Below are 27,681 nucleotides of genomic sequence, written 5' to 3'. Positions count from 1 at the left end.
TAGACCTAGAAACTTTTCGATGTCTAACTACAAAAACTAAGAACAATTATGTACATAAATGTTTTAAAATTAAAATGTCGTTACCAATTTTATTTTTTAATTTTTTTTTCTGATTTCTTTTTTTTTGCGTTCTTATATAAGAACGGTTCTACTTCCCCAGGGTGAGTCGTATGGGTACTCCATACTTGGGCATCAGCGATGCTCCGTTTATATCGAACTCAAGCTCAGCCTTTTCCTTCCGGATCTCCACATCGAAGTTAGACAAAATCTTGGCAATCGCTATCTTCACATTCACCTTTCCCATGCGGGCGCCTGCAGAAAAACACAGTTTAAGATATCGTTCTACAGTTTTCAAATTCATGTTAAGTGGAACTAGAGGTGCTGCTTACCGATGCACATTCTGGGACCCTCCCCGAAAGGCATGTAGGCCGCTTGGTTAAAGTCTTTGTTCTCATCCAGATAGCGTTCTGGTTTATAGCTAAACGGTTCGGGGAAGTTTTCGGGGTCGAGGTGCATTCCTAGGAGGGAGATTATAACAGGAGTGCCCTTCTTGATTACTAGTTTGCTATCGGGCACGGGATAATCCTGAGTGCAAACTCTGTTTAGGAATGGGAGTGCGGGGTATTTGCGAGTGGTCTCTGTAAGATTGAAAGAAGTATTAGTACATACAAGGCATAAGTTTACTCCAAACTTACCTAAGATACAGGCCTCCAGATACTTCATCTCCGATATGGCATCGTAGGTCAGCTTTCCGCCTTGATTTTCAATAGCCCGGCGCACATCCTCCTTTGCCTTCTCCATCACCTCTGCATTTTGGGAGAGCTCGTACAAGGTGAAGGCCGCTGTAGACGCTGTCGTCTCAAACCCGGCTGCATAAAATAGAAACAGCTGGCCGGCAATCACATCCTTTGTGATCGACTTCACTCCATTTTTGGTACTCTCCGCCGACCAATTAGTGTCATCAGTGTTGATCCTTCCCTGGTTGCGAAGTTGCAGGAGCAGTTGCAGCAAGTCCTTACGCACTATATTGTTCTTCTCCCTCAGATCGACAGTTCGATGAGCTAGATCGCGCATCAGCTCCAATGACTCCTGCTTCCAGCCAATTCTCACAAAGAACTTCTCCAGCCTGCGTTTAATATAGTTGGGGTTTAGTTAAGGGAAGAGGACTTTTTCGTATGTGTCTTACCCAGGGTAAAGAAAAAGGGCGGATATACGAAGAATATCCGTAAAAGTTTTACGGTTGATCTTCTTGCTAATAGCCACAAATTCGTTGTTAGGATCAGCGAAGCTATCGACATTTAGTCCAAAAATAGTGGAGCCAATAATATCGATGGCATAGCTAGTGAATGGAATACATAGATCGTTAGTTATGTATAAGATAAGGGGATTTCACACTAGAGTACTTTTAAACAAGCATTTATAGTCGTTTGTAATCCTTATCACCTTTTAGCAAGGTTTATTTTGATAGAGATTTGTTATGTTTAACTTACGTTGCCATTAGCTTCTTTATGTCCACTTCTATGTTGCCTCCCTGGGGCAGTTGAGACTTAATATTGTCCACTAACTTATCTCCAATGGCATCGGAGGTCTCAAACATGACCTTAAGTTTGCCGGACGTAAAAGATGGAGACAGTTTGGAACGTAAAGCTTTCCAGCTGGCTCCCTCCATTTGGAACAAGCCCGCTGACATGGGATCGTTTTCCTCATCCACATAAACTCCGCGATCGTGGAAACTGGCAAAGTCTTTGGTCACTATGTCGTGGGCTATTTGCGCGTCTCTAATCAGAAGACCCGGTCTCACAGTAAAATACAATCCAACCACTGGCTCCTTCGTCGATAGGTACATGTCGTAGATGGCCATTCCGAAAGATCGTTTTCCCTTCGCAACTGACTCCAAAGCACCGAAGGGAACGCTCACCCCAGTGCTGGGGAAGCCCTTTCGATCCCAGTAGCTGAATGTCCACTTGAGGTAGACATATAGCAGTGAGACTACAGCAATCAGTAGATATAAAGAAATCATTTTGACACTGATTTCTTCGTTTGCACTTCTGGCGGACTGAATTGAAACTAAACTCGGACAGGCGTTTATATAGTTAGGGAGTTCTACCTATCTGAATTTCGCCATTCGGCCGAGGTATAATCTTATCTTTTGGTTTGCAAAGAAAAAACACTTGAGACAAGCGATTCCTTTAGAGGAACGCCGGTCAGTCTGCCCGTTTGCCCGGAAGGTCCCCCGGACTGAGTTTCTTAAAGTGCCTGTTCAGTGTGACTGGGCGGTTTAAAGGCTATTCGCATTCGCTGAAAAGTTGCAGACCCAGCATTATAAGGTTTGCCAGTAGTGATTTGTTTGCGGCAGATAGACAACCCTGCAATGGTGATACGCCAAATCGCCTCTTGATAAACCTCTAAACGTATATTTAGTTGCTCGCAAAGTGTGGTGCTTGTTGCCACTTGAGCATTTGAAAAAATTACCTTTTTTTGTATTATAACCATTAGTTGCAAATGATTAAAGTAAGAACCATATCCTGATACATTTATTAGTTGATCTTCAAGAGCTCAATAAATAGGTTTCGTAATTTATTTTGGCTTTGTTAGAAAAACAAATGTCATGTCCCATTGAATTTTTAACTATGTTTAAATAATGCCAACTCATACTTTGGATTGATTTGGATTAATTTGTAAATCAACATATTTCATAATTTGATTTAGCCTTCGAAAGATTATACATTCAATCCCTATCAAAATTAAAATATATTAAAAGACCTGTTCAAATTAGTATAATCACAAGTCATTATTTTGAGTGATTTATTCGTTCCTAATGAAGCCGAACAACGGGGTTTCTTATCAAGAACTAGTGAGCCAAATTGATAAAGTTCTCGTGTGGGCCACTCCGAATTGACCTAGGCCCAGGGGCTATCCCCGTTTCTGAAGAACCTGTGACTTGCACATATCCTACATATAGCTCAACTCTCTCCGCCCGAAAACTTTCCGCTCGCCTGATTTGACCCGCTTTGTTGACTTTGACGTTTAAGGTAGTGCTCCCCCGATGTTCAGGTTGTTCACTTCAGAACTTTGTGCAGTCAAAGTATTTCGTTGTTGTTTTAGTTGTTGTTGTTTTTGTGCAGCGAGTGGCAACGACTTTGGTTAAGTGTGTAAGCAACCCAACACAATGGAAACAACAGATACAACAATAATATAAAGACAACAACAGTCAAAGACGTTGAACCGATTCGTGTATTTCTGTTTTTATATGGGGGGATTTTTGTTTTTGGCATTCTCCGGGTGTACGCAAATGATTTTAAAAATAAAAAGTATGCAATGCAGGGTAATACAAAAAATTTTAATAAATATTATATTCGGATTTGGAGAAATGCCTGTGTAAAATATAATAAAATTTACTAAAAAGATATAGTAACTACTATTTATATTGCAAATTGTATTTTAATACAAAGCGTTGCTATTGTTTTGCTTTCTTCTGTTAGCCCACCAATCACAACCAGATGAAAACGAGTTTTCTTTACTTGCGAAAAAAATATATTTATTAACATCGTTCAATTAATTAATATATAATTGTCAACTTTAATGAATTTCTTACCTTTTTTCAGACATCTCATCTTGTTGGGCCTCGGCTTGTAAATTACAGGAAAGAACAGCAGTAATAACATAAACAAGGTGAGTTTCTTAAGATCTCTGCAATTAGTTTAATATCACTTCAGCGGTCGGGGGTAAACATTGGCTAGAATTGAACAGCGGCAGTGTGGCAATTATTAAGTCATTAATTCTTGGGGATTAGCTCTCTCTCCATCTCTATCTGATAAGCTGCTGACTCGCTCACCCGTTAATAGCCTTGATAAGGGCCTTGAGAGTCAACAGCCACCGCCATCAAACGTGCCGCTCTGAGCTTTCGTCTTGATTCTGGAAAGTGTTGATAGCTTGGCTTTTTGTTAGCTAAATAAGGGTATTTTCAGTATTCCTAAATAATAGTATGTTCTTACTTTTTTGGGGATTTTAGGAGTAGGTTTTAAATACCAAACAAATAAATAGCAAATCATTGGTCCGAAAAACCAAACCCCTTTCCCAATAACTGAAATCCCTATGGATTGCCTTGTTGGAAAATCGAATTTGAATTCTCTTTTCTAGATGCCTAGAAGTATGCAACGTATTATATTCAGATTGTTTTACCACTAAGAAGAGCCGATAAACTATATTTCCCAGCCAACTTTTTTGGTCACCTCAATTGGAACTTATAAAACAACATTTATAAGTTCTTGTTAGTTTTGTTTTCAAACCAGTCCTAACTATCTACCGTATCTAATCTCTTCCTGACTATTTATACATAACAATCTTAAGTTGGAATCGGTGGTTCTTCGCTCTCCATAAACGCTGCTCTCCAAAGCTCTGGTTCTCTCTGCCTAAAGCTTTCCGGCAAAAGCAAAACAAACGCACGGCAACAAAAAATATATATTAAGAAAAAAGCTTCAGTCGTCAGCTGCTGCGCGTAGCGAGTAGTAGTTTGTGTGTGATTTTCACGGAAAAATAATTCACATCTGTGTTGCCAAACGATTTTCCCATTTAACACCCACAATTCGCAACGGTAAATGCCCAGGCGTGTCCAAAGTGTGTCCAGAATTTTTTGTGGCTAAAAAAAAAGCTAAAGTTGCGCCAATATCGCGCTGTTTTAGGCGAGTGACCTTAATCCCAAAGTCGTAAACTTAAAATGTTTTAAACACTGTTGGAGTTCAAAAACACGCGCAATTAAACACACAAAGTGAATGACAAAAGAGCTTCGGCAGCAACAACAACCGAAACAACGACGGCGACAGGCCTTAACCACTTCCTCAATCTCAATCTAACGCCCTTCGAAATGTTTTAGGCTATATACACAGCTATATGGAAATAAACCCAACCTCAAGCTTGAAACCCGAGAATAAAGCGAGCAAAGAAGCTGAAAAGCAAGGCAACTTTTTCTATATCTTTGGGTAGAGTCGGCTTTTTAACACCCGGCACACAGGCTTTCGCTCTCTCTTTCCTTCCACCACGCTCGCTCTCTCTCTAACACACCCCTGCATATAGACCACTGTCTCCTATTGATTGTGACGCAAATCTCACATGTTTCGAATTTGATTAAATTTATTATTAATTGTATTTGTTTTATAAAAAAAGCAAAGCTTTTCGGGCATCAGCGTTGCCAGACGGCTTGGAAAAGTCGTTTCAGAAAAAATAACCGAAATAGCATTGAAATTTTGAAAAGAGCTAGAAAGAGAGGGCTAGCTTTGGTGTATTACACATGTTTGGACTTGCAAAAAGCTCCGTTTGTCCGTTCAGTTCAATTAAAAACATGTGCTGCCCGCCCCCGCCGCCTGTCCAATATTTTTGTTTATTGTTTATAAATGAGAGAACTTTGTTCGCCCTCTCGCTCTTCTGTGGCAGCCAGCTCGCTTGCTCTTGCGGCAAGCTAAGCAGCTGAGGTCAGCGAGCAAACGCCGGCGCAGCTTTTTCTGTGTTTGCAAAGACAGCACGGTAGCTTTTTCACTTGCGCAGCCCGAGAGCTTTTTTGGTTTTTCTTTACTTGTTTCTATATTGTTTTTTGTATGTATAAAAGTGGAATCGAGTGATATAGGAAGAACCTTGTGCGCTCATGACTATGGAATGGAATTTAGTGTGTGGTTTTTGTTTTAGTTTTAGTTTTCTCGTTAGTTTCTCCATCCGTCATGCTCTCACATTGGATTGGTTTCTTACTTCTTGACAGCACTTTTTGGAGAGTCTCTTCTTGCTGCAGAAGATTCTTCTGCTGGCGAGAGGCCCTCTTCTTCTAGCCGCGTCTTGGGGCGTCAGTGGTGACCTCCAAAGCTGCTTTCGCACTGATTATTTTGCCGGCCAGCTGCGGAAGCGATGCCTCCTCTTCGCCTTTTCTCCCGTGACTTTGTGTTTCTTTCTGTTTTCTGTATTTATTGATTTCATTACTTATTGGCCGAGGCTGAGCGTTTTTTAATGCCGGCAAGCGAGAGCCATGTGCAAATGCCGCCCAGAAAGAGACAAGTGCACCCGCTGACGAGCGGGCGAGTGAGAGAGACGGGGCTAGCTCTACACAAAAGTCTTTGTTTAATTTGGCTTATCACACCGAATTCTGCTGATAACTTGAATCACTAACTTTTTGTTTTTAGTATCTTTTGTTGCTGGCTTTATTTTTATTTTGATTTGGCATTGAACGCTGTACGCTGGTTTTTTCACCCTTCTCTCTCGCTGTGAGTGGGAGAGAGACGCGATATTGTTTGTGTGCCGTTTGGCTTTTTGATAATTTCGCGTGCAAATATCACGTATGCGACGGGTTGTACAGAACCCGGTCATTATATGGTCAACCACGTTCGTCTCACAATTGAATGTGATAAAAGTGATGTGCTATTTCGCAGTATTCTTTGCATTCAGGCTTATCTCGGTTTTCATTCTTCGCAAAGGAGTTTGACGAAAAACGTTGCCTATTTCAAGGCGTACTGTCGTTGTTACTCAAACTTACCAAGACTTTTCTAAAACCCAACTAATCCCTGCTTAAACAGCCCGTAATAAAGATGACGTTGATGTGCTAACAAAAAGTTGAGACCCCTTTGAAAGTATTCCAAAAAGTGCCAAAAACAAGGAATACCCATAATACCATAAGCAAAATCAAGCAATAAAAGTATTAGCAAGTCGGAAAAATCAAAGCACTAGTTTTGATTTTCCCTTTTGAGTTCCGTGTGGGAAGTTGTTGAGGAAAAACCTTCAAAGTGGATACCCTGGCGCTGCCTCTTGGAGGGCTCTCTCATGTTAGAATGGCTCTAGCCAGGTAAGAAAACCATACAAGAACCTGGAAATAATTTAAATTTTGTTTTTCGTAATCACTTTTAAGATGATTCATAAGCTACTGGACGTTTAAATCTCTGACAGCTTACAGCAATTTTCGCTAGATAAGATTATGCCGTAATATTACTTGCTTGTCTTATCACAAAATAAGATAAAACTCTTTGGTAATTTGTCTCGTATTGCCCTTACCTAACAAGGCACCACTATTTTTTAACTATTCTCTAGTTTCATAAGGGGTACATTCACTGCTTGAAACTCATCAGGAAATGTTAATCTTGGCGGATCAATTAGCGATGCCCACGCTAGTAACGAAAATTCAATGTCGTCGCATATAGTGATTACCGTTAAGCTATGAAAAATGCATCAACAATAACGAAAAGCAAGGCGAGTGCGCGAAATCGAGGAAACAATCAAACGAATGTGCAACATTTGATGCGCTCGTGTGTGTGCATTGCATTAAAATTCAGGGGCAATGCCGTGCCTAGATGTAATTACCGTTATAGTCAAGTGCAAACCATATGCCAGATAAATATCGCCTGACCCCTTACTTTCATAAAGTGCATGAAATACGAGGAAAACCATGGAAAACATTCGGGAAATAGAGCTAGAAAAACATGCATTGATAACATCCAATTTAATATTTTTGATTTTCATTCAGACTTTAAAAAAGATATCAAACTGAAAAAAAATCGCTGGAGAGAGGTGGGGTTTGAACCTGTACTCTAACCTGTTATGGTTTTTATACATGTTACAAAGAATTCGACACAGATTGTTACAATTTTGAAAAAGTATGCTTGATGAAGAAAGTTCCACATTGATCATTTTCGAGCCTAATATTATAAATATATATATATTTGATTTTGATTGATATCAAACTGAAAAAAAATTCACCGGGGAGAGGTTGATTTTGAACCTGCACTCTAACCTGTTATGGTTTTTATACTCGTTGCAATAAATTTTGAACATTGATGTTTGATGATGAAAGTTACACATTTGGTCATTTTCAAGCTTAAGATTGATATTAAATTAAAAAAAATTTCAAAATTCACCAGCAAGAAGTAGGGTTGAACCTGCACTCTAACCTATAATGTTGTTCAAGATTAAAGTTAGGACATTTGCTTCAATTTAAAATGATTCACATTTCGGAATATGTTTATTTTGTAAACACCTTTTTTTACTGTGTAGAAATGACCGTAGTTGCAATCTAAAAACTCTTTCCAGAGAGTGATAGAGATGGATAAATTACCCATTAAAGGGTTGTGGGTGGTGGAGTGAGGGAGACGGGGAATTGACCCTTGTGTGTTCACTTTCACGGATTCGGATTTCGAAATGTCTTTAACATTGGAAGTCCGATTTCCACTAGTTATAGAGAGAAAGTAGACGACGATTTTGAGTGATCTTTCTCTCGCAGAAAGAGAGAGGGCGAGGAAGAGAGAGCATGCAAGCCTCGCGCTAATTCATTTTAATTCATTTGACCGAAGGTGAATTTGCCGCGAGGGGGAGTGAGAGAGGGCGAGGGCGAGGAGAAGAAGGGCACTCATGTGCACTACAGTAATCTCTCTCCCACTTTGTTTATGTTTTGTTTTTGTAACGGTTTATTTCCCTTGTAGCTGTAGATACTTTTTTTAATTGTCTATGAGGAAGTGTGTGCAAGCTTTTGTAGTTGCTGTGTACTCTTTTTTTTCTATTTTGTGCGAAGGTGTTTCCATTTGTAATTACAATTACATGCCTCTGCCTTCGGTTGTGTATGTGTGTGTGTGTGTGTGTGTGCGGCTGTTTGCTTGTTGTAATCATGGGTTACAAAAGCGTTTTGCTATTGTGGCCGCTGTTTCAATTTGTGCGATAAGGTCGTTTTGCTCTATGATTTTGCGTAATTACATTTGATAATATTTCAATGTGAAAACCTTTGCGGGATCAGCATATGAGGGCAATTTAAGCTGGCTAGTAGTCGCTATGCCAATTTTCAAACCCATATTGCACTTCCTTGTATATTGTATACCATTTGAGCATTGTTGAAATATTGTATAACCTAACTATTCAGAAGAATTAACACAGATATTAAAATAGTATTGACCTCCAGTATTAAATTCCTTCAAACTAAAGGAACTAAAATATGTTCGGAAAAATAAAAATCCATAAAAAGTAATTTTCAAGAACATCCGCTGAAAACTCCTTGGGTTCCAAAAACTTCCTTGATAAACAAACCAATTTATAACATAATTTAGAGTTACCCAATAATTGGTCTAAGTAAGGAATTTGGGTGTCCAAAAGATGATATTTTCCACGCATTTCTCAATATCTTTATTCGACACATTCAATATGCCGTTTGGCATCCAAGGTTCTTTGAGTTTGTCGCTTTTGTGACACTGAGACTGACAGACGGACTGGGTGAGTGGATGTCGAACCTGTTGAAGAGCTTTTAAGGTCCCATGGTTTAATCAAATTGATTGGGGTCGGGGGAAATCGATGTGGTCACTGAGAGTGAAGGTTTTCCCTAATAAGCCAATCCATAATTTTCAGTCAGGGGATGGCCCCCCAAAACTTTGTCATTTCCGATAGATAAAGTTGGGGAGAGAAGAAGGGGCCCCAAAAACACACTCTCTTTCTATATTTATATCGATGACATGATTTCATTTCAATGTTCATGCCACAAAACTCACGATTCCGCGCCCGATAACAATGACACAATTCAAGTGTATCTGTGTATCTGTGTGGGTGTGGTGGCATCTGTGTGCGTGTGTATCTAAGGTTGTTGTCGTTGTTGCTGCTGTTGTCAGCCACCCGCAACGAAGCTACAATCATTGACCCTCATGCCTTCAAGCTGGCTAACACACGGACGTGTGTGTGTCGGCTTTTGTGGGTGGAAAGGGAACTTAACTAACTTATTGATTCAAAATTTGTTGCTACTATAGGTATACCATGTCAGCCTATCACTGGCAACCTAATTGGTTAACCGTACCAAGGGTATTATGATATGGGTCGAGGCGAAAATAATGGGTTCTCATGCAGAACAAGAACCAAAATCAGCTTTTAACCCAGTTGTGTCAAGAACTCATCACAGCTATCTTAAAACTACATTATCAGCGAGGTTTTAACATTCTAATTCTAATCTTTTACTAGATGATCAAAATGAAGCTACTTTATTAGCCAGTTATTTTATACGTTTTAAAGAACGAACATTAAAATATGACCCTCAACTTATTTATTGACATTTGAAGGCTGAAAAGAATGCAAGTTTGCGGTGGATATTTTGAAGATTTTAAGAAGAACCAATAAAACCATTAAGACATTGAACGATTCAGATATTATGATAGGTTTGAAGGCTAGAAAATGATTAAGATTTTATGAAATAGAGGTGATAACAATTAAAATGAAATGATAAAAGACTCCTAACATCTTTAGATATAGCCAATGCTGTTATCTAGTTATCAAAACAGTAAAAGGTCATTTATTAGTCGCTCTCATTTGGCCAAGCGCCCCAATCGCCCACTAATCTCAATTGCAGCACTTCATTCTCGCCCGCAATCCGCAATCGCATTCAAACATTCGAATGCGAAACAACAAACAGAAATGTTTACAACAAAACGCGATGAAACAATGCACACAGTCGAAAGGAGGTGGAGGCTAAAGGCAAAAAGCAAAACAACGCAGCGGAGCAGAGCGTCGGCGGCGCTGCCCGCGCGACAAAAATGCAGCTGGCTGAGAAGCGTTGGCGGCGTGCTCGATACCTCGAAGCGTCTCGGCCGCAGTCGCAGTCGCCGCCGCGGTCGCTGCCTCTGCTCCGGTTTAGCCTCGTTACAAGCGGTCTGCCGCTTTGGAGGTGTCAGCAGAGGTGCCAACTTTGGCTTACAAAGAAACTGGCTAAGTCCTACAGATCTTTGACGGTTATTTCCTCATTTCGACATTTTGATCATACCAGATCAGGTTGGATTAGCTCTATAAATTCCCTTCCACATAGAAGTACTGGAGGGGTTTATTTTATGTATTTAGTAGATACTATCTACAATTCTGCACTCAAATTAAACTCTAACTTTAATAAAACTTTAAAATTACTCATACGACATGTAAGCCAGATGGGACTTAGTCTTTAAATATCACTCACAACCATTGTCAATTTATTGTTTTGCTTAGAATAATTTTTTAAATAATAAAATAATAAGTCTACTTCACCTTGATTGAAATAACAGTAAGTATGAGTAATATATTTTAAACAGAGGCATGGATCTTAAAGGAGCACTTTTTGAAGGCTTTTAAAAAGTTCTGTAACTTCATTTTTCTTTTAACTGAAAGTTTCCCATAATTTATAGTTTTCTATTTTATAGTTTTTTTACCTTTCCAAGATAAGAATTTTTATAACATAGAAATTCACATTTTTTTAACCTGGATATCAATAGGACATTTTTTTTTATTTCTTGATTTTTTTTTTGAAACTTAACAGGGACTTTTCCTTAACCCTAAGTTCTCTTCACTTTTACTAGTTTTCCAAAAATAGATGTGTCATTAAGTTCTATACAGAAAGTTTTCTACAACTCAACTTCTTGTAGTCTTGGTAGTTAGAATAGTTTCCAGACAGTAGCCCAATTTTCTTCACTGCATGATGGCCGCGCCCTCGCAGCGCTGGCAGCGCAGTCGCCCTCGCATGTGGCCACAGAAATCGAAATCTTAGCCCCGAATTCGTCACCAACTTTGGACACTACTTACATGCCGCCAACGCTGACGTCAGCGTCGCTGCCGCCGCCGACTGCGCTGCCACCCTCGGAGGCGGCGTCGACGTCAGCCTCAGCGTGTACTACTTTTGTTTTCATTGAAAACGTTTGCTGTAATGTTTGTGGTATGTTTCGCTGGCAGCGCAGTCGACGCCGACGCTGCTCACATGGTCACTGAGCTTTGGCTCTCTCGCTCCCGCTCTCTCTCACGCGTTGCTGCTGCCTCTCGCTCTCCCACTCTCTGCCACCGCTGCTGCCGCTGCCGACGTCGCTGCCTGGCGTTGCCTCGCTCATTTGTTTTGGGTCGTATTGACCTTCTTAAAAAGTAGGTAACCTCATTTCTCATTTATCGTGTACAACTTACATGCTGCTGCTCTGCCGACGTCGCCGCTGCTCTGCCCCGACGTCTGCCGGCGTCGCTGCCGAGGGTGGGGGGCCTGTCTCCGCAGAGGCCAAAAAAGATTTAGCGCCAAAGAAATATCTCACGCATCGCGCCGCAAAATGCAACGCCTTCAATTGTGTGGGCCAAGATTCTTTGATTGGCTGTAAAGCGCGAGCACTTGGGGGAAATACTCATTATTTTTGGGGGCTACTTTTAAAGTGATTCTCTTCCCCTTCCTCGAAATATCGCAGACATTCTAAGAGTCCAACATCATTTTAAATTAAAGTAAGAAATATGCTATTCTGAAGGCGGGATAAAATACATTTTAAGGCTAAAATGTACATTTTTAGAGACGCTTAAACATTTTTATTTAAAAAACATTTAAATATTTCGATGAATTAAAAATATTCCGAAAATATACAAAAATATACTTGTTAAGCAGACCAGCTTTTACAATAATACCAAAGCATATATTTTACATGATCTAATTTCTAGTATAATAAAAATACCAAAAAAAAGGTATTCTATATCAGATGCTCTAAAAGTCCATGTTATGTTGTACAAAATACACTATTAATAATTTTATTTGCCAGAATATAAATATTTTTAAACACACATTTTTCTGTTAAATGCGAAAATGTATAATTTTTTAAAAATTAAACATGAAAAAAAAATACCAGAAGGAACTAAGTTAACAGACCATCTTATTTAGGGACTTAAAGAAGTTGGAAATTTTAGAACGTACCAAGGCATATTTTATTTATTTATACCAGTATAACCAAAATACTTAGAAAATTATCACAAACTTTCGTACCTGAAAAGGGGTCCTTCACAAACTAGTTTTCTTCTTAAAAGCGTTGTTACTTTTTCCTCGGTAACATATTTCCCTAAACAAGGTACACACATGCTCACTTGAAGGGCGGCGCGCTATTGTAAAGCTAATATTATCTTTATTTCCCCATTCTATTTGCCTCTTTCGAAGCTCAATGAATCGCCAAGTGATCGCTTCCTAGTGCCCCGCAGTGCGCTGACGTCACAAGGCGACACTGACAGAAATAATTGCGTCGAAGTGTTCGCCGGGCAAGGTTTTCGTTTTCGTTTCGACGCAGATTATGTTTCAGACTTTTCCGAAGGTGAGGCATAATTTGAAAAGTGTGTAATTTGTTTTCCTACGCTGATTGCACTTGGAATTTATGCTGCGGCGGCTCCCTTGGTTTACTTACGTCTATATATTTCAGTGTGCGTGCACAAACATTGAACAGTTTTTTGTATTTCGCTCGCCGAACTACAACAAACCCAACCAACTGAACTGAACTCAGCCGAGCAGAGCTGAGCGGCAGCGAGTTGTCGTCGCAGTCTCGTTTACTATTGACACCATTAATGTTGCCCCAATGTAGGTCAATTGCGCGCTAATTGCCCCGCCACTCGCCTTCTGCCGGGGGTCGTTTCGCCTCCTCTCAATGCTGAACACAGCCACTGCCTCTGTTCATCTGTTCACTTACCTCTGCAGCTGCTGCCGCTGATTGAAGCCACCAGCTTGACCTTTTAGGCCTCGGGAGCAGTGCGGGCAGGTTGTCCGAAATATGGCACTTCTGGTGGGTTTTGAACGTCCAAAAAAGATTATTTTATGTATGGAATACCCAAGCCCGGTCATGAGATATAGGTGTGTTCTGATCCTCACCTTACTTAGAACTTTTGTTTATTAAAGTTTTCATTGGAAGGGCAACTGTATAAATCATTGGCTTTTCTTTTTAAGAATAGAAAACATTGACGAATGGAAAAGGTGTTCTTGTAACCTCTTGGTTTACTGGTTAATTGGGGTGACTCAATAAAATCATTTAACACGAAGGATTTAAAATTCATTGAATATTTTATAATAATATAACGAAATCAGTAAAAAAGCAAGGTATCAAATGTTTAAAAACTTCTAGGTAGCGAGACGAATAATCCTGTTTTCTACAACAAGTTCAGTTAAAAGTAGGTTCTTAACTCAATATTTTTAAATCTAGGTCTAAACCCTAATTCTAGTTCAACATAGGAATATATTTCAAACAAGATCGTTTTCTTATTTACAAGTCCAACCTAAAGACTTTAAAATTTAACTATCCCTAATTTAAAACCATAATTTCAAACCAACTTTTAGTTTAACATGAGGTTAGTTCCCACGTTCACGATAAAATAGGTAAAAAATAGAAGGAAGCGGGAGTAAGGATCGATGGATCGATTTTTTATGAATAAGTTAAGCTGAAAGTATGTTCTAAGCTCAACACTTTCAGTACTACTACTACTTTTAGTTTAACATGAGGATGAGAAAAAGGACTAATGTAAATATAAAAGGAAATCGTCCTAATAAAATAAAAATTCTGATTTACTCAAAGGGCTCTTCCCCTTTTGGGTGAGCTATTTTTAAAATTACTAAAAATAAACAGTCTTATCAATGGCTTGTTTCAGCTAATTGCTGTAATCTGGCGCAGGCAACGGCGTTTCAAAGAAATTGCTCATATTACGCATACGCCATGTGAGACAGCTTGGCAACCGCAAAACAACTCTCAACTCATCGGAATGGCTGCTGCTGCCTGTTGTTGTCTTCTTGCTTTTGGTTTTCCTTTTTTTGGGGCAGCCAGCCCCAAACTCTGACCCAGTTTCCGCCTTTTTGGGCACCGAAAAACTTTTGTTGCTGTACATTTATTTTCTGGCTTTGTATTTTTGCATATTTTATGATTTAATCAAAGGAAATTATACACGCATGCAGAGCATCCCAGGGTGTGTTCCCTTGGGGAACGAATCAGCCGAGTAGTACGGCGAAGTAAAGTTCCCCCAACGCACACACTCTCGTGCCGGGGTAATAAAACCGAAACTTGACCTAATTCTGAAAACTGATGCCGTCTCTGTTTCTGCTGCTCTGATATACATTTATTTTTTTTGTCTCCACTTTCGGGCCTGCTAGAAGTGGTTGTATATGTATACAGTGGTGTTTGCGTAGCATACACAACATTCATCTTGCGGAGCTGCGAGTATTTTAATTATGGCATTCCCAATAAACAATTGTAGGTGGTTGGCAGGGGAAAATATACAAAGCGATCTATGAGCTTATTGAGCACTTGGGAAATGCAATCACACTCGGCTATGGAAATCGTTTGATAAGTAAGGAAAACATTGCGGTTGGGTAATGGCTAGAAATAACATAAAACTAAGTGTTATCGTTATGTTTTCTGGAATTTTGAAATAAAACTCATTTAAAAGATTTATACTTCAGGCATTGGGCTGTTGAATCAAATTTCAAAATTAGGTTGCCCATCTGAGTGCAAGTTTACTTAGGAACTTTAAAATCACATTCTTCTGTACAGATTTAATTGATTTTGATGATTAATGCAATTCATTGCCACATGTTCTAATTGCAGACTAACGTGTGCAATTCTAAATTACAGCATTGATAGTCTTAAGTCGTGCATATCTCAAGGAAGTCTAGCTCGTAAACACTTTAATAGTCCTACATGAAACCATAAATTCTGGTTTAGCGAAAGAGAAACGATTGATAATAATATCTCGCTGTTGATTTTTCGTGTTTTCCTTAGACTATATCAATCTTTAGATGTTGAAACGCCCAAATGATGTTGTTTCCTTCTTCTCCGCCCCTGCACCTCCCACTTTGTCTTGTTTGGCTTCTTTATAATTTCCATTCGCAAACTACAATTATTTGATTCGCTTGAATCGCACCAGATGGTTTCCCTTCCCCATCTTTCTGTCTACTTTTTTATATATATGGCTGATTCCTCCTCCTTTGATTAATACAATCGTACCCCTGGTGGGATTCCCTTGGACCCCTGCTAAGTACGGCCCTGCCCACAGTTGCGCTCCTATTTCATTACAGCCATTATTACGCTCTTTTTTCTTGTTGCCCATCGCCTGTTGCTAGCCAATGTCTTTCTATCCCTCTCCCTTTTTTCTTGCCTCTCAGTCTCACTTTGTGTAACTTACGCGGTCCAATACTCAGCTCAGCTTATGAAGGGCATGTGTCCTATAGAGATCGCAGTTTACTTATAAAATAATACAACTTATAGTAACAGGCTTTATTTTTAATATAGTATTTACATTTTATTAATAATATACATATATATTATCATGCATATCGTGAGTCATGTCATACTTTTTTATATCATATATCATATGATTTCATATATCGTATCATGTCATATATCATTTCATCATATATATCCTATTAGTAGTCACTTATTGTATGTAAGAAAGAATGTTACTAAATAAAAATCAGAATTCGTTATATTACGTTCTGTTTTTACATTTTTGAGAATTAGTTGCTTATCCAAGTGAATTATTGTTAGATCCCCCTTAAAACCATCTTTAGCTTTAACTATTGAAAGGGTATTTCTGCTTCCCCAGACGAAACCACCTCCTTTGTCATCTGTTTCGGGTTGGCTGGGGATATTTCATTTCATTGGCCACCAGGCGATGGGAACAGCCAACTATATCGGGCCCAGACCCAAAGTGAAACCCAGGCAAACTGAACTCAGCCGAACTGAACTGAACTGCACTGAGAGTCGAGCAACGTTCTAACCTTGTAATACCCGTCGCAGTGGTAGTAATTTTGATGGTTTTTGTTGTTGTTGGTACCTTTAACCTTTGCTTGGTTAATGCGAGCGGCGGCACCAACAACAACCTTCTCTCTGACGTCGTTTTTGTGGTATCCTTGAAAGTGTCTATCTGAGGTCATCAACTACAATTTTCGTCGAGCTGGTTGTTGTTATTGTTGGTCGGGGCTCGTTTATCATTGGACTTTTCATGGTCGACGCTCCGAACACAAAGGGAGAAATACAGAAAATATATAAATTCCAGCAACAGCGGTAAAAAAATATTATTAAAAGGAGACACTCGCAGGATTTCTCCAGGATATGAAAGCAGTATGGGTGTGTCATGTTCAGAGACTCTCATATTGGTTTTGTGAGTGCGCCACGTGCATTTAATGGTAATTATATGCGAGCGACCACAAAAACGATACAGCCCCCACCATGCCACCCATTATCTGTAATTGCCTTTGTTCAGATATCGATTTCGATAGCAGAGCGGTTTTCCATGTATGTCATTGGCAGAACTTCCATGTTCCATAATCAATATGCGTTTACAAATCCCATAAAAAAACATTGGGGGAGTAGAAGGGAATAGATCAAGTAGGTTGAGAATATTGTAAAAGACTTTCAAAGCTTAAACAAAACTTGTATTTATAGAAAACTCAGTGGTATGCCACTTTTAAAATAAATGAAAAGATTGCCTAAAGTTTTCTCAATGTTATATGAGTTACAGAAAATTTGAATTGGGGAAGTTGGTCCGAAAATGGGCCGCAAATAGCTCGCGAAACAAACGCACGTTAGAGTCCACACAGAGGCTAAGCAAAAGTAAACAGAAATAATATCGTTTCAGGTCAGGGTTTCCAAAAGTACACACACGCACACCCGCCCCAGTGATAATTATCTGACAATGAGATTGCGGACCGCGAGCCAAGCCAAGCCAACCTCAAAAAGTGAGCTAAAAGGCCGAAAAGAGAGCACTATATATAATATATAGGTGTATACAGTGCGTGGTGTCGAGGGGTTAAAGTAAACTGCATTAATGAAACTGGGTTATAATTGAAATCAATGGTAGCCGGACGGACAGACAGCACCAGACATAACCGCGCTGGATTTCAACATAAACAATGCATAAATCCGAAAGATACTTACGAGGCAGCCGGCCCACGAGAGCCCTACAAGAGTCAGCGGTAACAACATAAGCAGCCCGAGCAGGGCACAAGCGATTTATGAGTGCCTCGGTGAAAACTGACGCCCCGTCTGATCGAACAGTGGTTTGAGGGCCTTGTACACGCGCCTGAATGGGTGCAAAAGCTTCTTAAATCCACCTAAACGTGTCTAAAGGCAAAAAATGGTATTCTCAAACAAATGTTATAGCGTAGCAAATAATTCAAAAACATTTTTAGTTGTAAGAAAGATTTTTAGGCTAACTACTTTTTTCTCAGCTTTGCCGCCACACGTACAGTGTACAACATAACCTCAAATTTCATACCACTGTAGCCTCACTAGGTTGTTCCATTCCAGTTCGTTTCGTTCCGGCACGCTTAAACGCTTAACAAATTGAATTCGAGTGGCAGGCGGCATTCAAACCAACAAAGAGAAACAAAGAAGCTAAGCAGCTGTAGAAAATGAAGAAGCTGAAGACACACACGGCAGAAGAGTCGTCTTCCGAGACAGAAGAGCCGACAGCAAAGAGAGAAGCCTTCAAATGGCAATGTGCGTGACAAAAATGATGACAGGCCCCAGAGACTGACAGAAACAGAAACAGAGGCCGAGACCCTTGGCTCCCCCGATTTTGGGATGCATTAAGCGATTCGAGCGTTATACATACGTTTCTTTTCGCACGTTTCAGCTTCCTCGTCATTTGCATAATTTGTTCGTTCCGTTTGCCGCTGCGTTCCACCGGTTGGCCCTGAAACGGGGCGAAATGAAACGCCGCGGAGACATGGTCTTTAGCTCTTTTAATCATTTTCATGCTACCTCCGTATATCGGCGATGTTTATTTATTGCTCTTGTTGCTGCCGGGGCCTCAATCTCGATGTCTACCTCTTGTAATTTGTATCTTTAAGATACGCGATCCCGACTGCTGGTCTCGATTTATTGTTGTTGCTGTCGCTGGTGTTGCTGCTACTCTGTCGCCTGTCTTCTGTCTTTTTTGTGGCTGCATCTTTCTGCACATCTTCACATTAAAAATTTATGATGTAGCCAAAGAGTTAAGTCGCTCAAAGGCGTGCCTTCTGCTTCTGTCCGTTTGTCCGTCTATCAGAGATGTCGCTTTGGCTATTTGTCAGCCGCAGATTGAAGTGTTTAAATTGATACCACCATAATTATAGTGTTATCCTTAAAAATCTAGTCAGGAATTTCAAAACTAAAAAAAAAAATTGTTAAGAACAAAAACAATCATTCTAAAAAAATTTGTTAAACAAATTTGATACCACAAACTCTTTGTATTATATTAAACTTTTTTTGTGTTTAAATAAATTTTTTTCAAGACATCATGAGTTAGATCATCTGTCTTTAGATATATGTCTTTAGTTAATAAATAGACACATTTTTTAAATATAATGGTAATTTCTTAAAATAGATAACAGTATTCGGTTTCATTGGTTATTTTAATCTTCAGCGGCCAACACTGCTGGACGTACGTTGTTCGCTTCTCGTTGAACGTCCCTCGATTCTTTTGAGGCGGTGTGAGTGTGTTTCCGCTTCGTGTCCAAAAGTATCTCAAGAGCAGAGCTGCGGTTTGGAGTGTGTATCTTGTAGCTACTTAATGTCGTCTCAACTTGTATGGCCGCTTCCAGCTCTCTGGCTTTTTAATATGTATAATCTGAGTCCGGGCCGGCCCGGCACATCAACTGCTTTTTATTGTTGCTAATCGCTTCCATTATATCTCTTGGGCCCCGCTTCTCTAGCATATTTATCTAACCACTTTGATCTCGTGTTCATCATTTTCTATCGTCCCTTCTGCCGCGGCATCTCTCCCCTCATTTGCATGACACGGCGCAAAGTTCTCACTAATTACTGAAGGTTTTCCCTGCCTCTTTGTGGTAGCTTTTTTAATTTTTATAATAAATCAGTTCTCAGTTTTCAGTTGCCGTGGGTCTGAAGGGAAGCGCACTGCATTTTTTAGCGGAAAAGCGTGAAAATTATGCCATCTAATCTCTGGCGCTTTCACCTTATAGAGCGAGATGGAGAATTCTTGTTAACCACCGCGCCTATCGCTTCACCTGCATCGCTTGTCGAGAATTTAACACTTTGCCGGCCTGTGAAATTTGATAGTTGTTAGAAAGTATTTACTTGGCTTGTAAGCGGCAGATGGAGCTGATTATGCGAGCTCAGGTGAAAAGCAGAAATATTGAATGAGTTGGTGGGAAATTGTGGTGAGGGAAGGAAATGGTTGTTTTGCAACACAAAAAGGGATATATGCTAGAAACTTTGGGTGAAGAAAAGATAAAAAAAATAAACGTAAAACATTGATTACTTATTTTTACTTTTTGTATTTTATTTGGATTTTATGCCTTAAAACAAAAAGGAACTCCACACCTGTTCGCCAAAGCAAAACCATTTATAACATGATATGATGTGAAATACAGCATAAGCAGCCACATTAAAATCACCTGCTTATTAAATTCGAAATCGCAATAAATTTGTGTATACAAACGTGCCATTTAATTTGCCAACTTTTCCTCGTTCAACTCACTCAACTCACAATGAAGCTATTAAATGTAGCCTTTCTCCCAGCGCTTTTCGGGCAAAACGCCCACCCGTGAATAGGCGAAAAACCCATTGGAAAATGCAATTTGAAAAACTTCGCTAATCTGCACAGTGAAAATAAAAGCGTATTGCAAGTAAAAGTTAATTTTTGTGTTGAGGAAAACTAAAATGAAATACAGCACAAAAAGCGGCGGCATCCACGGCCAATGGAACTCACTTTACTTCCTGTTTATCTATAAGATACTTTTACAAATGAGCGGCAAGCGGCGAATGCAGCTGCCAGATAGCCATGCACATATAATTAACTACACAGCATCTCGTGGATATATATATTTGAAAGCGAGCCGATGTGAAATTGAAATTGGTCCTTTTCACTAAAAATGAAAACGTCCAGCGGCGCTGCAAAGAGCACTCTTTCCATCCCGCCAGAGAGCCGCAAAAAGAAAGAGTGGGAGCCGCGTCTTCGAGTATCTTTCACTCAAATGAAAGTAAAGGAAAGTATCTGCGACCGGGGGGAGTTGATGGCCTGGTGTGGCAGCCGGCGAAATGAAATCAAATGAAGAAATGAAATGAAATTTGCTTTCAAACACACACATGGCGAGGGCAAAGCAGCGGAGCCAAAACAAAAAGAAACATCACAAACTACTGGGTGTGTGAGTCACTTTTGTGGGATGGCAGAGTGTCACGAAATTATTATTGCCGATATTAAACTAACAAAATTTAATAATTAAACGTTTTTTTTTAATTTGATTGATGATTCATTTGTAAATCTGTTAAAAATGTAAGCTTTTCATACAAAATTGTACCTATATAATTTTAGTATTTTAAATTACGTATACGACACGTTAGCGATTGAGTTTAAATATTAAAGTAAGGAGAAGGGGTTATTATTTAATATTATTTTTATGTAATATTTGTCCTTTTTATGTAGCTGTTTTAAGACTATGAAATGCTTTCATACCTTTTAACTTCCAAAGGTATAGCCATCTTGAAATTTGGAACTAAGAGTTTTAGATTTATTCGTTTTAATTTTCCATAAGATAACACTAAGTTAGGAATATGTTTTTCTGTGTACCGCACGGCTCTTTCTCCCTCTGACTCTGGGTAAATGAAAGCTTGACGCTGGTCCGACGACAGCTGCCGCAACAGCAGAAGCAGCAAACAGCAGCAGCAGCCTCGATAACAGCAGCAGCTATAAAAATAAAAGCAACAAAAACCAACGGCAGCCGTTTTCAAGGTGGCAACTGTCATTCACTTGGCGGCCAGCAACTGGCGAAGCCTCAACTCAAACTCAGGCCCAAGCCCAAAGCCCAAAACCAAGCCGAAACTCCAACTTCAGCTTCGAATTCCGATTCGGATTCGGATTCAGCTGCGTCCTCAGCTCTCGGGATCGGGCTCGGGCTCGGGCTCGGGCTCTTTGGCATTGACTTGACACCTTGCCTGGTAAATTTATGAAGTGAGAGCGCCCCGGAGTCACCAAGCCGAAGTCACAGTCGAATTCAGAGACTGCGACCAAGCTGAAGCCACTGCAATGCATTACTTTCTCTTCCTGTTTGCCGCTAAATGAATGGAAATCATAAAGTCCAACGGCAACGAAATCTGCCTCAAAACTATTGAGCCAACTAATGTGGGTGCTGCCAGCCTGGGGAGTTGTTGGGAGTCACTAGAAGAAATATTCACAAATATTTTTGGAAACTAAAAAAATATTTAAGTGATATTCAAGTGTATTACAACATATGTACTGAAAATGAATTTTCCATTGTACAAAATATAATCATATTTAAGAATTCACAATTTAAAGAAACTTCATTTTATTTGCCTTTGGTAGAAAACAAATGACAAATTAAAATAAAATAAAAAACCCTTGCTTAGCCAGAAATAATATAGAATGGTATTTTATTAAAATTCATTTTCATATTATTTTTGGTATCTTTGGCTTTTGTTTCTCCCAGTGCACTGCCAGCAATAAAAACTGCAATCTGGAGTGGAGTGAAGTGTGCAGCAGACTAACAAAGTGTCGGACAAAGACAATAACAAATGACAGTTGTGTTTCTCCTCTGTTGTGTTTGCTGTTACCGCCGTCTTGTCAACCAATTCTCATCTCAATTGCCCCAGACTCAGACTCAGACTGATACTCAGACTCAAATTCAGAGTCCCAGAGTCTCTTGCTTTTATCTTGTGTGGCTGCTGCAGTGTGCCGCTGATTTCATTTGTTTAAAATTCCATTTGAAAAGTTCAAACTGACTGGAAACTGACACCCACTCGCCAATGAATGGATTAACGATTGAAGGCGTCTGGTCTGGCCAGACTTTTCCTCCTCAAAAAGTTGCAAGGGACAGAGACCAGTCATGTGGAAGCGGTACATTCTCTAATTTATATACAAATATCTGAAGGGGTAACTAAAAATGTTCTTATATATCTTAGTTTTAATTTAATTCTTCACAGTTTAGTTCACTGAACCTATTCTGACTCTCGCAAAATGGTGCGTTCGATTTTCTAGACTTCTTTGAAATCAAACATATTTTCCTTTTTTTGTGCTGGGCTTTTGCCTAAAAAATTTGCATTTTCCACAATTATTTGTCGTTGTTAGTTCATTGCACAATTGGACAACAAGTCAAATGAGTTTAACCATAAAGTGTCGGTTGTTTGCATTTATGTGTGTTTGTAATGCCGAAAGTCGAACAGTGGCTTTAAAACTAAATAAAAAGACCGTAAAATATATTCAAATTGGGAAAATTGGTTCACCAATTTAATGGCGCTGAGAAAGGGAAAGGAATTATGCAAATTGTATTGGCTAGATTGTGTAGCCTTAAATGGTGTAGGAATGGTAATGTGTCATTATCTCAAAATGCTTTAAACTCAAATATTTAGTTGCGGAAATCAATAAAATTGTTGAATGTTCACAGAACTTGATCCGAGTCCTGTAAAAACGATTTAGCGACACTATTTTATTTTTTCCCATTTCGTGTATCTTTTGTGGCTTTGCAAAACAAAGCTTGAGCATTACCAAATAAAGCCCATCGATAAATTGCAATTGCCACTGTGCAATATGTTAAAGTTGTGCCCTCTTTTCTGCGATTTTACGGCGGTTCGTTTCGTTTTCGACTTCGCTTGGAGTCTTTCCCCAGCAGTTTGGCATTCTTGATAAGTTAAGCTTTATGGTTGCGCTAGTTCATTAAATTTATTTTACAGACACACAGCAACAATGTCTGCGCAGGCACACCACCTCACAACCCTCCCTGCTCCCACTTTACCGCACCCAAAGTCTCAACTTCAGTTGCAAAACTTGCGGAGCGAACGCCTGAATGCACTGCGAAAAAACCCTTTCTTATTGATGAAGAACAGAAAAGAAAAGAAAATTTTAAAGAATTATAAAATGAAATACTTTAAATTGTTCTTTTTATGTAGACCACTACATTGATCGATTTACATTACATGTTGAGATGTTGAGATTATCAATCAAAATTATGGTGAACCCTTTTTTTAACGACCTACATTTACAAAGCCAAACATTTTTTATGCTCAGAATAAACCTATTTAAAAAATATAAATATTTTTGAGCCTTAATGATAGTTAGGAGTATTTGTCAAAGTATTTAATCCAAGACTTTAGAAATCACTTTAGGGAAGGATTCTTATTTGTTGCCGTGGAGTGGTGAGAAAGAGAAGGGAAGTGGAACCAGCAGAACCACCGGCAAACACAAATCCTGTTCTCCAGCTCCCTCCCGAGCTTGCCCTCTCTTTCTGCCGCTGTTTTGGCGTCTCTTTCTTGTGGCAGACACATCTCTCACAGTAGTTGTATCTGTGGCGTGTAGTGTGGCAAAGTAGTAAATTTAATGTCAGTTGCATTTAAATTGAAACTCGAGTGCCAGCAACCGGGGATCTCCTCCTGTCGGAACCGAACCCCTTCTTTGGATACTCTTAATCCACCCACTCCATGTCCCTGTCCGCCATTCCTTCCCCTTTGACCAAATGCTTTCGTTTTGCGGGTCTGTCCACAGTTGAGTTAATTCCGGAGAGTTACGCCTTTTCCACACATTATTCAGCATGTACAGTGTGGATCATGGCTATAGGCAAGTATTTGAAAATGTTCTAAGAACGATATTATGAATTTAAGATGCCTTTGAATTATTTATTTTTAATTTGCACAAGGACTAGAACTCAAAAAGATTAGGTAATATTAATATTATTTAGAGGTTTTACCGGAAAGTTTTCTTACTAATCTATAGCTTACATTATAAAAAATGTATCAGTTCAAAAACTATCACCATATCATTCCTCGTGTTTTATTTAATATTTAAATTTTGGCTTGCCCACTTCCGCAACGATTGATAGTTTCCATCTGAATTCATAACACATCCGTTACATATTAAATTAGTTAAATCCCACCTCTAGTTCCGCTTGCCTTTCATATGAACTTTAAACTTTCCTAAAGTTGCGCAACGCACCGTCTATGTGGATGTATCTTTGTATCTCGGTATCTCGGCTCTTGGCAGGCACCCCAAGCCGATGGAACTGAGGCGCATGCAGTCATCCTTCGGATGACTCCGAAAAGGAGGGAAGTTCAGCGGGGCATTTGCAAACTCAGGGTTGCCCCTTATCGAGGAGGAAACCCCTGCCCCGCCAGTCCCTTTTTATGGTTTTTCTCCGTCTGTCCTCTTGCAAAAATTTAATGTTGAGCAACGAGTAAAAGTTGGACCCTTGACTCCGTTTTTTTGCCGTATGACTTTAACGCGCTCCGCTGAAAGATACAAATTGTTATGCAAAATGGTGAAAAGTTTCATTCGGCATCGGCATCAGCAGCCAGCGGACCAAGCAACTGACTTCTTGTGTTTTTTTGTCGCTGCTGTTCCCGTTGCCTTTATGCAGAAAAAGAGGAAAAATATTATAAGAAAAACGCCACGTTTTTTGATTTATTTTCATTTTATGTTGATCTGCTTCTGCAGCCGTCGTCGCTGTCTGCGCTTTTATTTAATTTCGCTTCCTTCGCAGTTGCCATTGTGTGCGAGCAACTTCAATTGACTTCACGGTGGTTATGGTGCTGCATGTCATCCAGGGATCTTCTCTCTTTTGTGCACAAAAAAAAAAGATACAAAACAAAACAATGCACAATGCGATCTTATCAAGCAAAGGCTGCAAAACTGTTGAGGCTCATTGTACAATATGTTATTTATGTTGTTTAATATTCCCTTACATGTCGCGATTTTCCCCCTCCTGCTTATGTGAACCTTTATTAATCGGTTGTAAACCTTTAACTCTTGTCGTTCCAGGTATGTTTATCATCCCATGACATTTATGTTGACAATTGACTTTACCGCGTCGTCGTAAGTAAATGGGGTTAAGCAGATGATTTGATCTATGACTGATGGGTGTTTATATAAAAGGCTTAGAGTTGCTTGAGTCATGGGAAAGAAAAAGGGCATCCGAATTGTGGGAAATTAATATTTACCGCACAAGGTAATCGAGTTTAGGCCAACTGTAGAAACCACTAAATATATCAAAACATGAGACACTGTATTAATCCTTGTAACCAACTCCCTAATTCGAATTTAAACCAACACTTGGGCCCACAAATTATGCAAATTTCGACAACTTAAAATCCCCCGCAAAAGGTTTGGGTCCCTTTCTTTTCGTCCGGCAATTCCGAACTTATTTAAAATTAATGGCCATCAGAGGCAATCTTTTTCTTTATTGTATTTTGGCTTGCAGCTTAAAAAAGATAGAAAGAAGCCGGCTCCACCAAGCCTCGGGGCCGTTTTGGAATACAAACGCCCTAAACCTTGAGAAAACCGACGCGATGGCTCGTTTAATGCCCCGGACAAGTCAGACACCTATATATTCGACTTCTAAGGTCTATAATTACTGAGCAAACACACGCACCGCCGACACACAGATATGCAGATACAGATACTCGGATACAGATACTCGAGCACAGATACAGTCACGAAATGTTGGCTCGGTCAATAGCCAGAGAGCTTGTTAATTATGCCGTCTAACCAACGAAATTATGACAAATTCATATGCCCAAGAATACGTTTTGGAGTAAGTGGGAATTTGGGAAAGAAGACGGAGTGGAAGCGGAGTCAAATAAGTTCAAATAGTCCACCCATTTAAATAAACATGGCAAAAATGAGCAAACGAACCCATTCGGCTTTAGTACACGAAGAGCGAGCCACAGCCCCGAAATACATTCTATAGCAAACATTGCCCCGAACTCACAGAAGGAAAAAATAATGAAATGAAATAAAAGCGTGAGCCATTTGAAACTTATGATGGGTTCATGGTCAAAACAACCTGAGTTCGTTGAGACAATAAAAAAAAACTAGGGGGAAAAAACTGCGAAAAGAAGCAAATAACCAGAGAGCCAGCGAAGAACACAAAAAAAGGCAAACTAATGTACTCGCCGAAATAAAATGAAAACCGTTTGAAGAAAATAGGAAAGGGAGAAAAGGGCTGAACCGAACAGAAAAAACCCCTTAAAATTGGTTACCACTAATTTGAAAATCAAGGTTAGACTGCATATAGAACATAATCATTCTAGGTCTTAACCAAATGTTGTCAGTAAAAAAGCACTTAAAGAACATAAGCCTGATACCATTTAAAGATAAACCTTTATTGCTATTTGCGAACATTTCATAATATTGCTAAATAAATATACAATTCTTTTTGTTCGGGGTATGAAAAATAACACATGCGAGTCGGGAGACTGCTGTCAATATTTATGAACAACAAATAATAGTCTAATGCCCGGTTGGCTGGCAGCTCTTTGGGATATCGTGTAAAAGTTTATCAACTCCTGCTGGAAGTACAAAGTATCTTGAGAGAATTTTTGCATGTACACAGACGGATCTTCCCCTTTTCCCCAAACGAATTCAGCTCGTGTCTGCCCATAAATTATGCTATGCATGGGCCGATTCTGCCCCTTCTTGTTAGTTAACCTTCTATATATTTCTTTTTATTTGAACAACTTCTAGTTTGGGTTTGTTGTCAGCGCCGCAGTTGCCTCAGCGCCACGTCTTCCGTTTGAAGCGTGTGCACACCTTGAAAACAACTTCCAAGGTTGCCAGCGAGCGACTCCGAGAATGGTTGCTACGACCCTCCTCCGTGCCCCGCCGTCTTCTGTACCACAGACCATATCTTTTTGCACGTTTTCGCTGGGGTTTTGTTGTGCCCCGTGCCGAGCCATGTGACTTCCTCGGATTCCGATTCGGATTCCTCCACCCCGGGACACCCTATGTACAGTATCTCATCTATGTAGTACTCGTATTGTGTTTCCCTCAGCTGATGGGCAACTTGTAGTCAAAGTTATATCCGTACTTGTCCAACTTGTTCTCCCTTAACCCGTTCCCATCGGTTGGGTTCTAGTCGGATTTTCCCTGGTTACTTTTATGTTTTGCGCTCTTTTGTTTTTAGCCGGTTGTTTGCCAATGACGTCAGAAATGCCGGTTCCGGCTTGGTCTTCG

At 39.7% G+C, this 27,681-nt stretch overlaps 2 protein-coding genes across 3 annotated transcripts in view; one reads left to right on the top strand and one right to left on the bottom strand.

Annotated features, from left to right (window-relative positions):
- LOC108031325 (protein roadkill) overlaps nucleotides 1-27,681 on the top strand; it is a 76,489-nt gene that overhangs the window by 13,458 nt on the left and 35,350 nt on the right. The window contains exons 1-2 of one of the 2 annotated variants that reach the window (XM_017104575.3): nucleotides 4,479-4,594; nucleotides 6,555-6,820. In XM_017104575.3, coding sequence (XP_016960064.1) covers nucleotides 6,807-6,820 — 14 coding nt within the window. In that variant the 5' untranslated portion in view covers nucleotides 4,479-4,594; nucleotides 6,555-6,806. Of the gene's footprint in view, nucleotides 1-3,605; nucleotides 3,673-4,478; nucleotides 4,595-6,554; nucleotides 6,821-27,681 lie in introns of those variants that run through there. The other variant, XM_044091109.2, reaches the window with a different exon arrangement.
- LOC108031329 (probable cytochrome P450 6d5) lies at nucleotides 56-2,070 on the bottom strand. The gene is made up of 5 exons (XM_044091113.2): nucleotides 1,491-2,070; nucleotides 1,187-1,339; nucleotides 696-1,126; nucleotides 390-638; nucleotides 56-312 (listed from the first exon to the last, which is right to left on the bottom strand). Exons 1-5 carry the CDS (start codon nucleotides 2,018-2,020, stop codon nucleotides 149-151), a joined length of 1,527 nt encoding a protein of 508 aa, XP_043947048.1. The 5' UTR covers nucleotides 2,021-2,070; the 3' UTR covers nucleotides 56-148.

Source organism: Drosophila biarmipes, chromosome 3R, assembly GCF_025231255.1.
Source record: "Drosophila biarmipes strain raj3 chromosome 3R, RU_DBia_V1.1, whole genome shotgun sequence".
Lineage (NCBI taxonomy): Eukaryota > Metazoa > Arthropoda > Insecta > Diptera > Drosophilidae > Drosophila > Drosophila biarmipes.
Note: the sequence above shows the minus strand (reverse complement) of the source record. Positions and strands in the feature narration are given on the sequence as shown.

What these genes read in the sequence shown, in the direction of transcription:
- LOC108031329 (XM_044091113.2), bottom strand. Translation starts at nt 2,020, where the DNA reads ATGATTTCTTTATATCTACTGATTGCTGTAGTCTCACTGCTATATGTC. An exon ending in ATAAAGAAGCTAATGGCAAC is followed by an intron (nt 1,340 to 1,490) that starts GTAAGTTAAACA and finishes TCCATTCACTAG; the next exon opens with CTATGCCATCGATATTATTG. An exon ending in GCCCTTTTTCTTTACCCTGG is followed by an intron (nt 1,127 to 1,186) that starts GTAAGACACATA and finishes TATTAAACGCAG; the next exon opens with GCTGGAGAAGTTCTTTGTGA.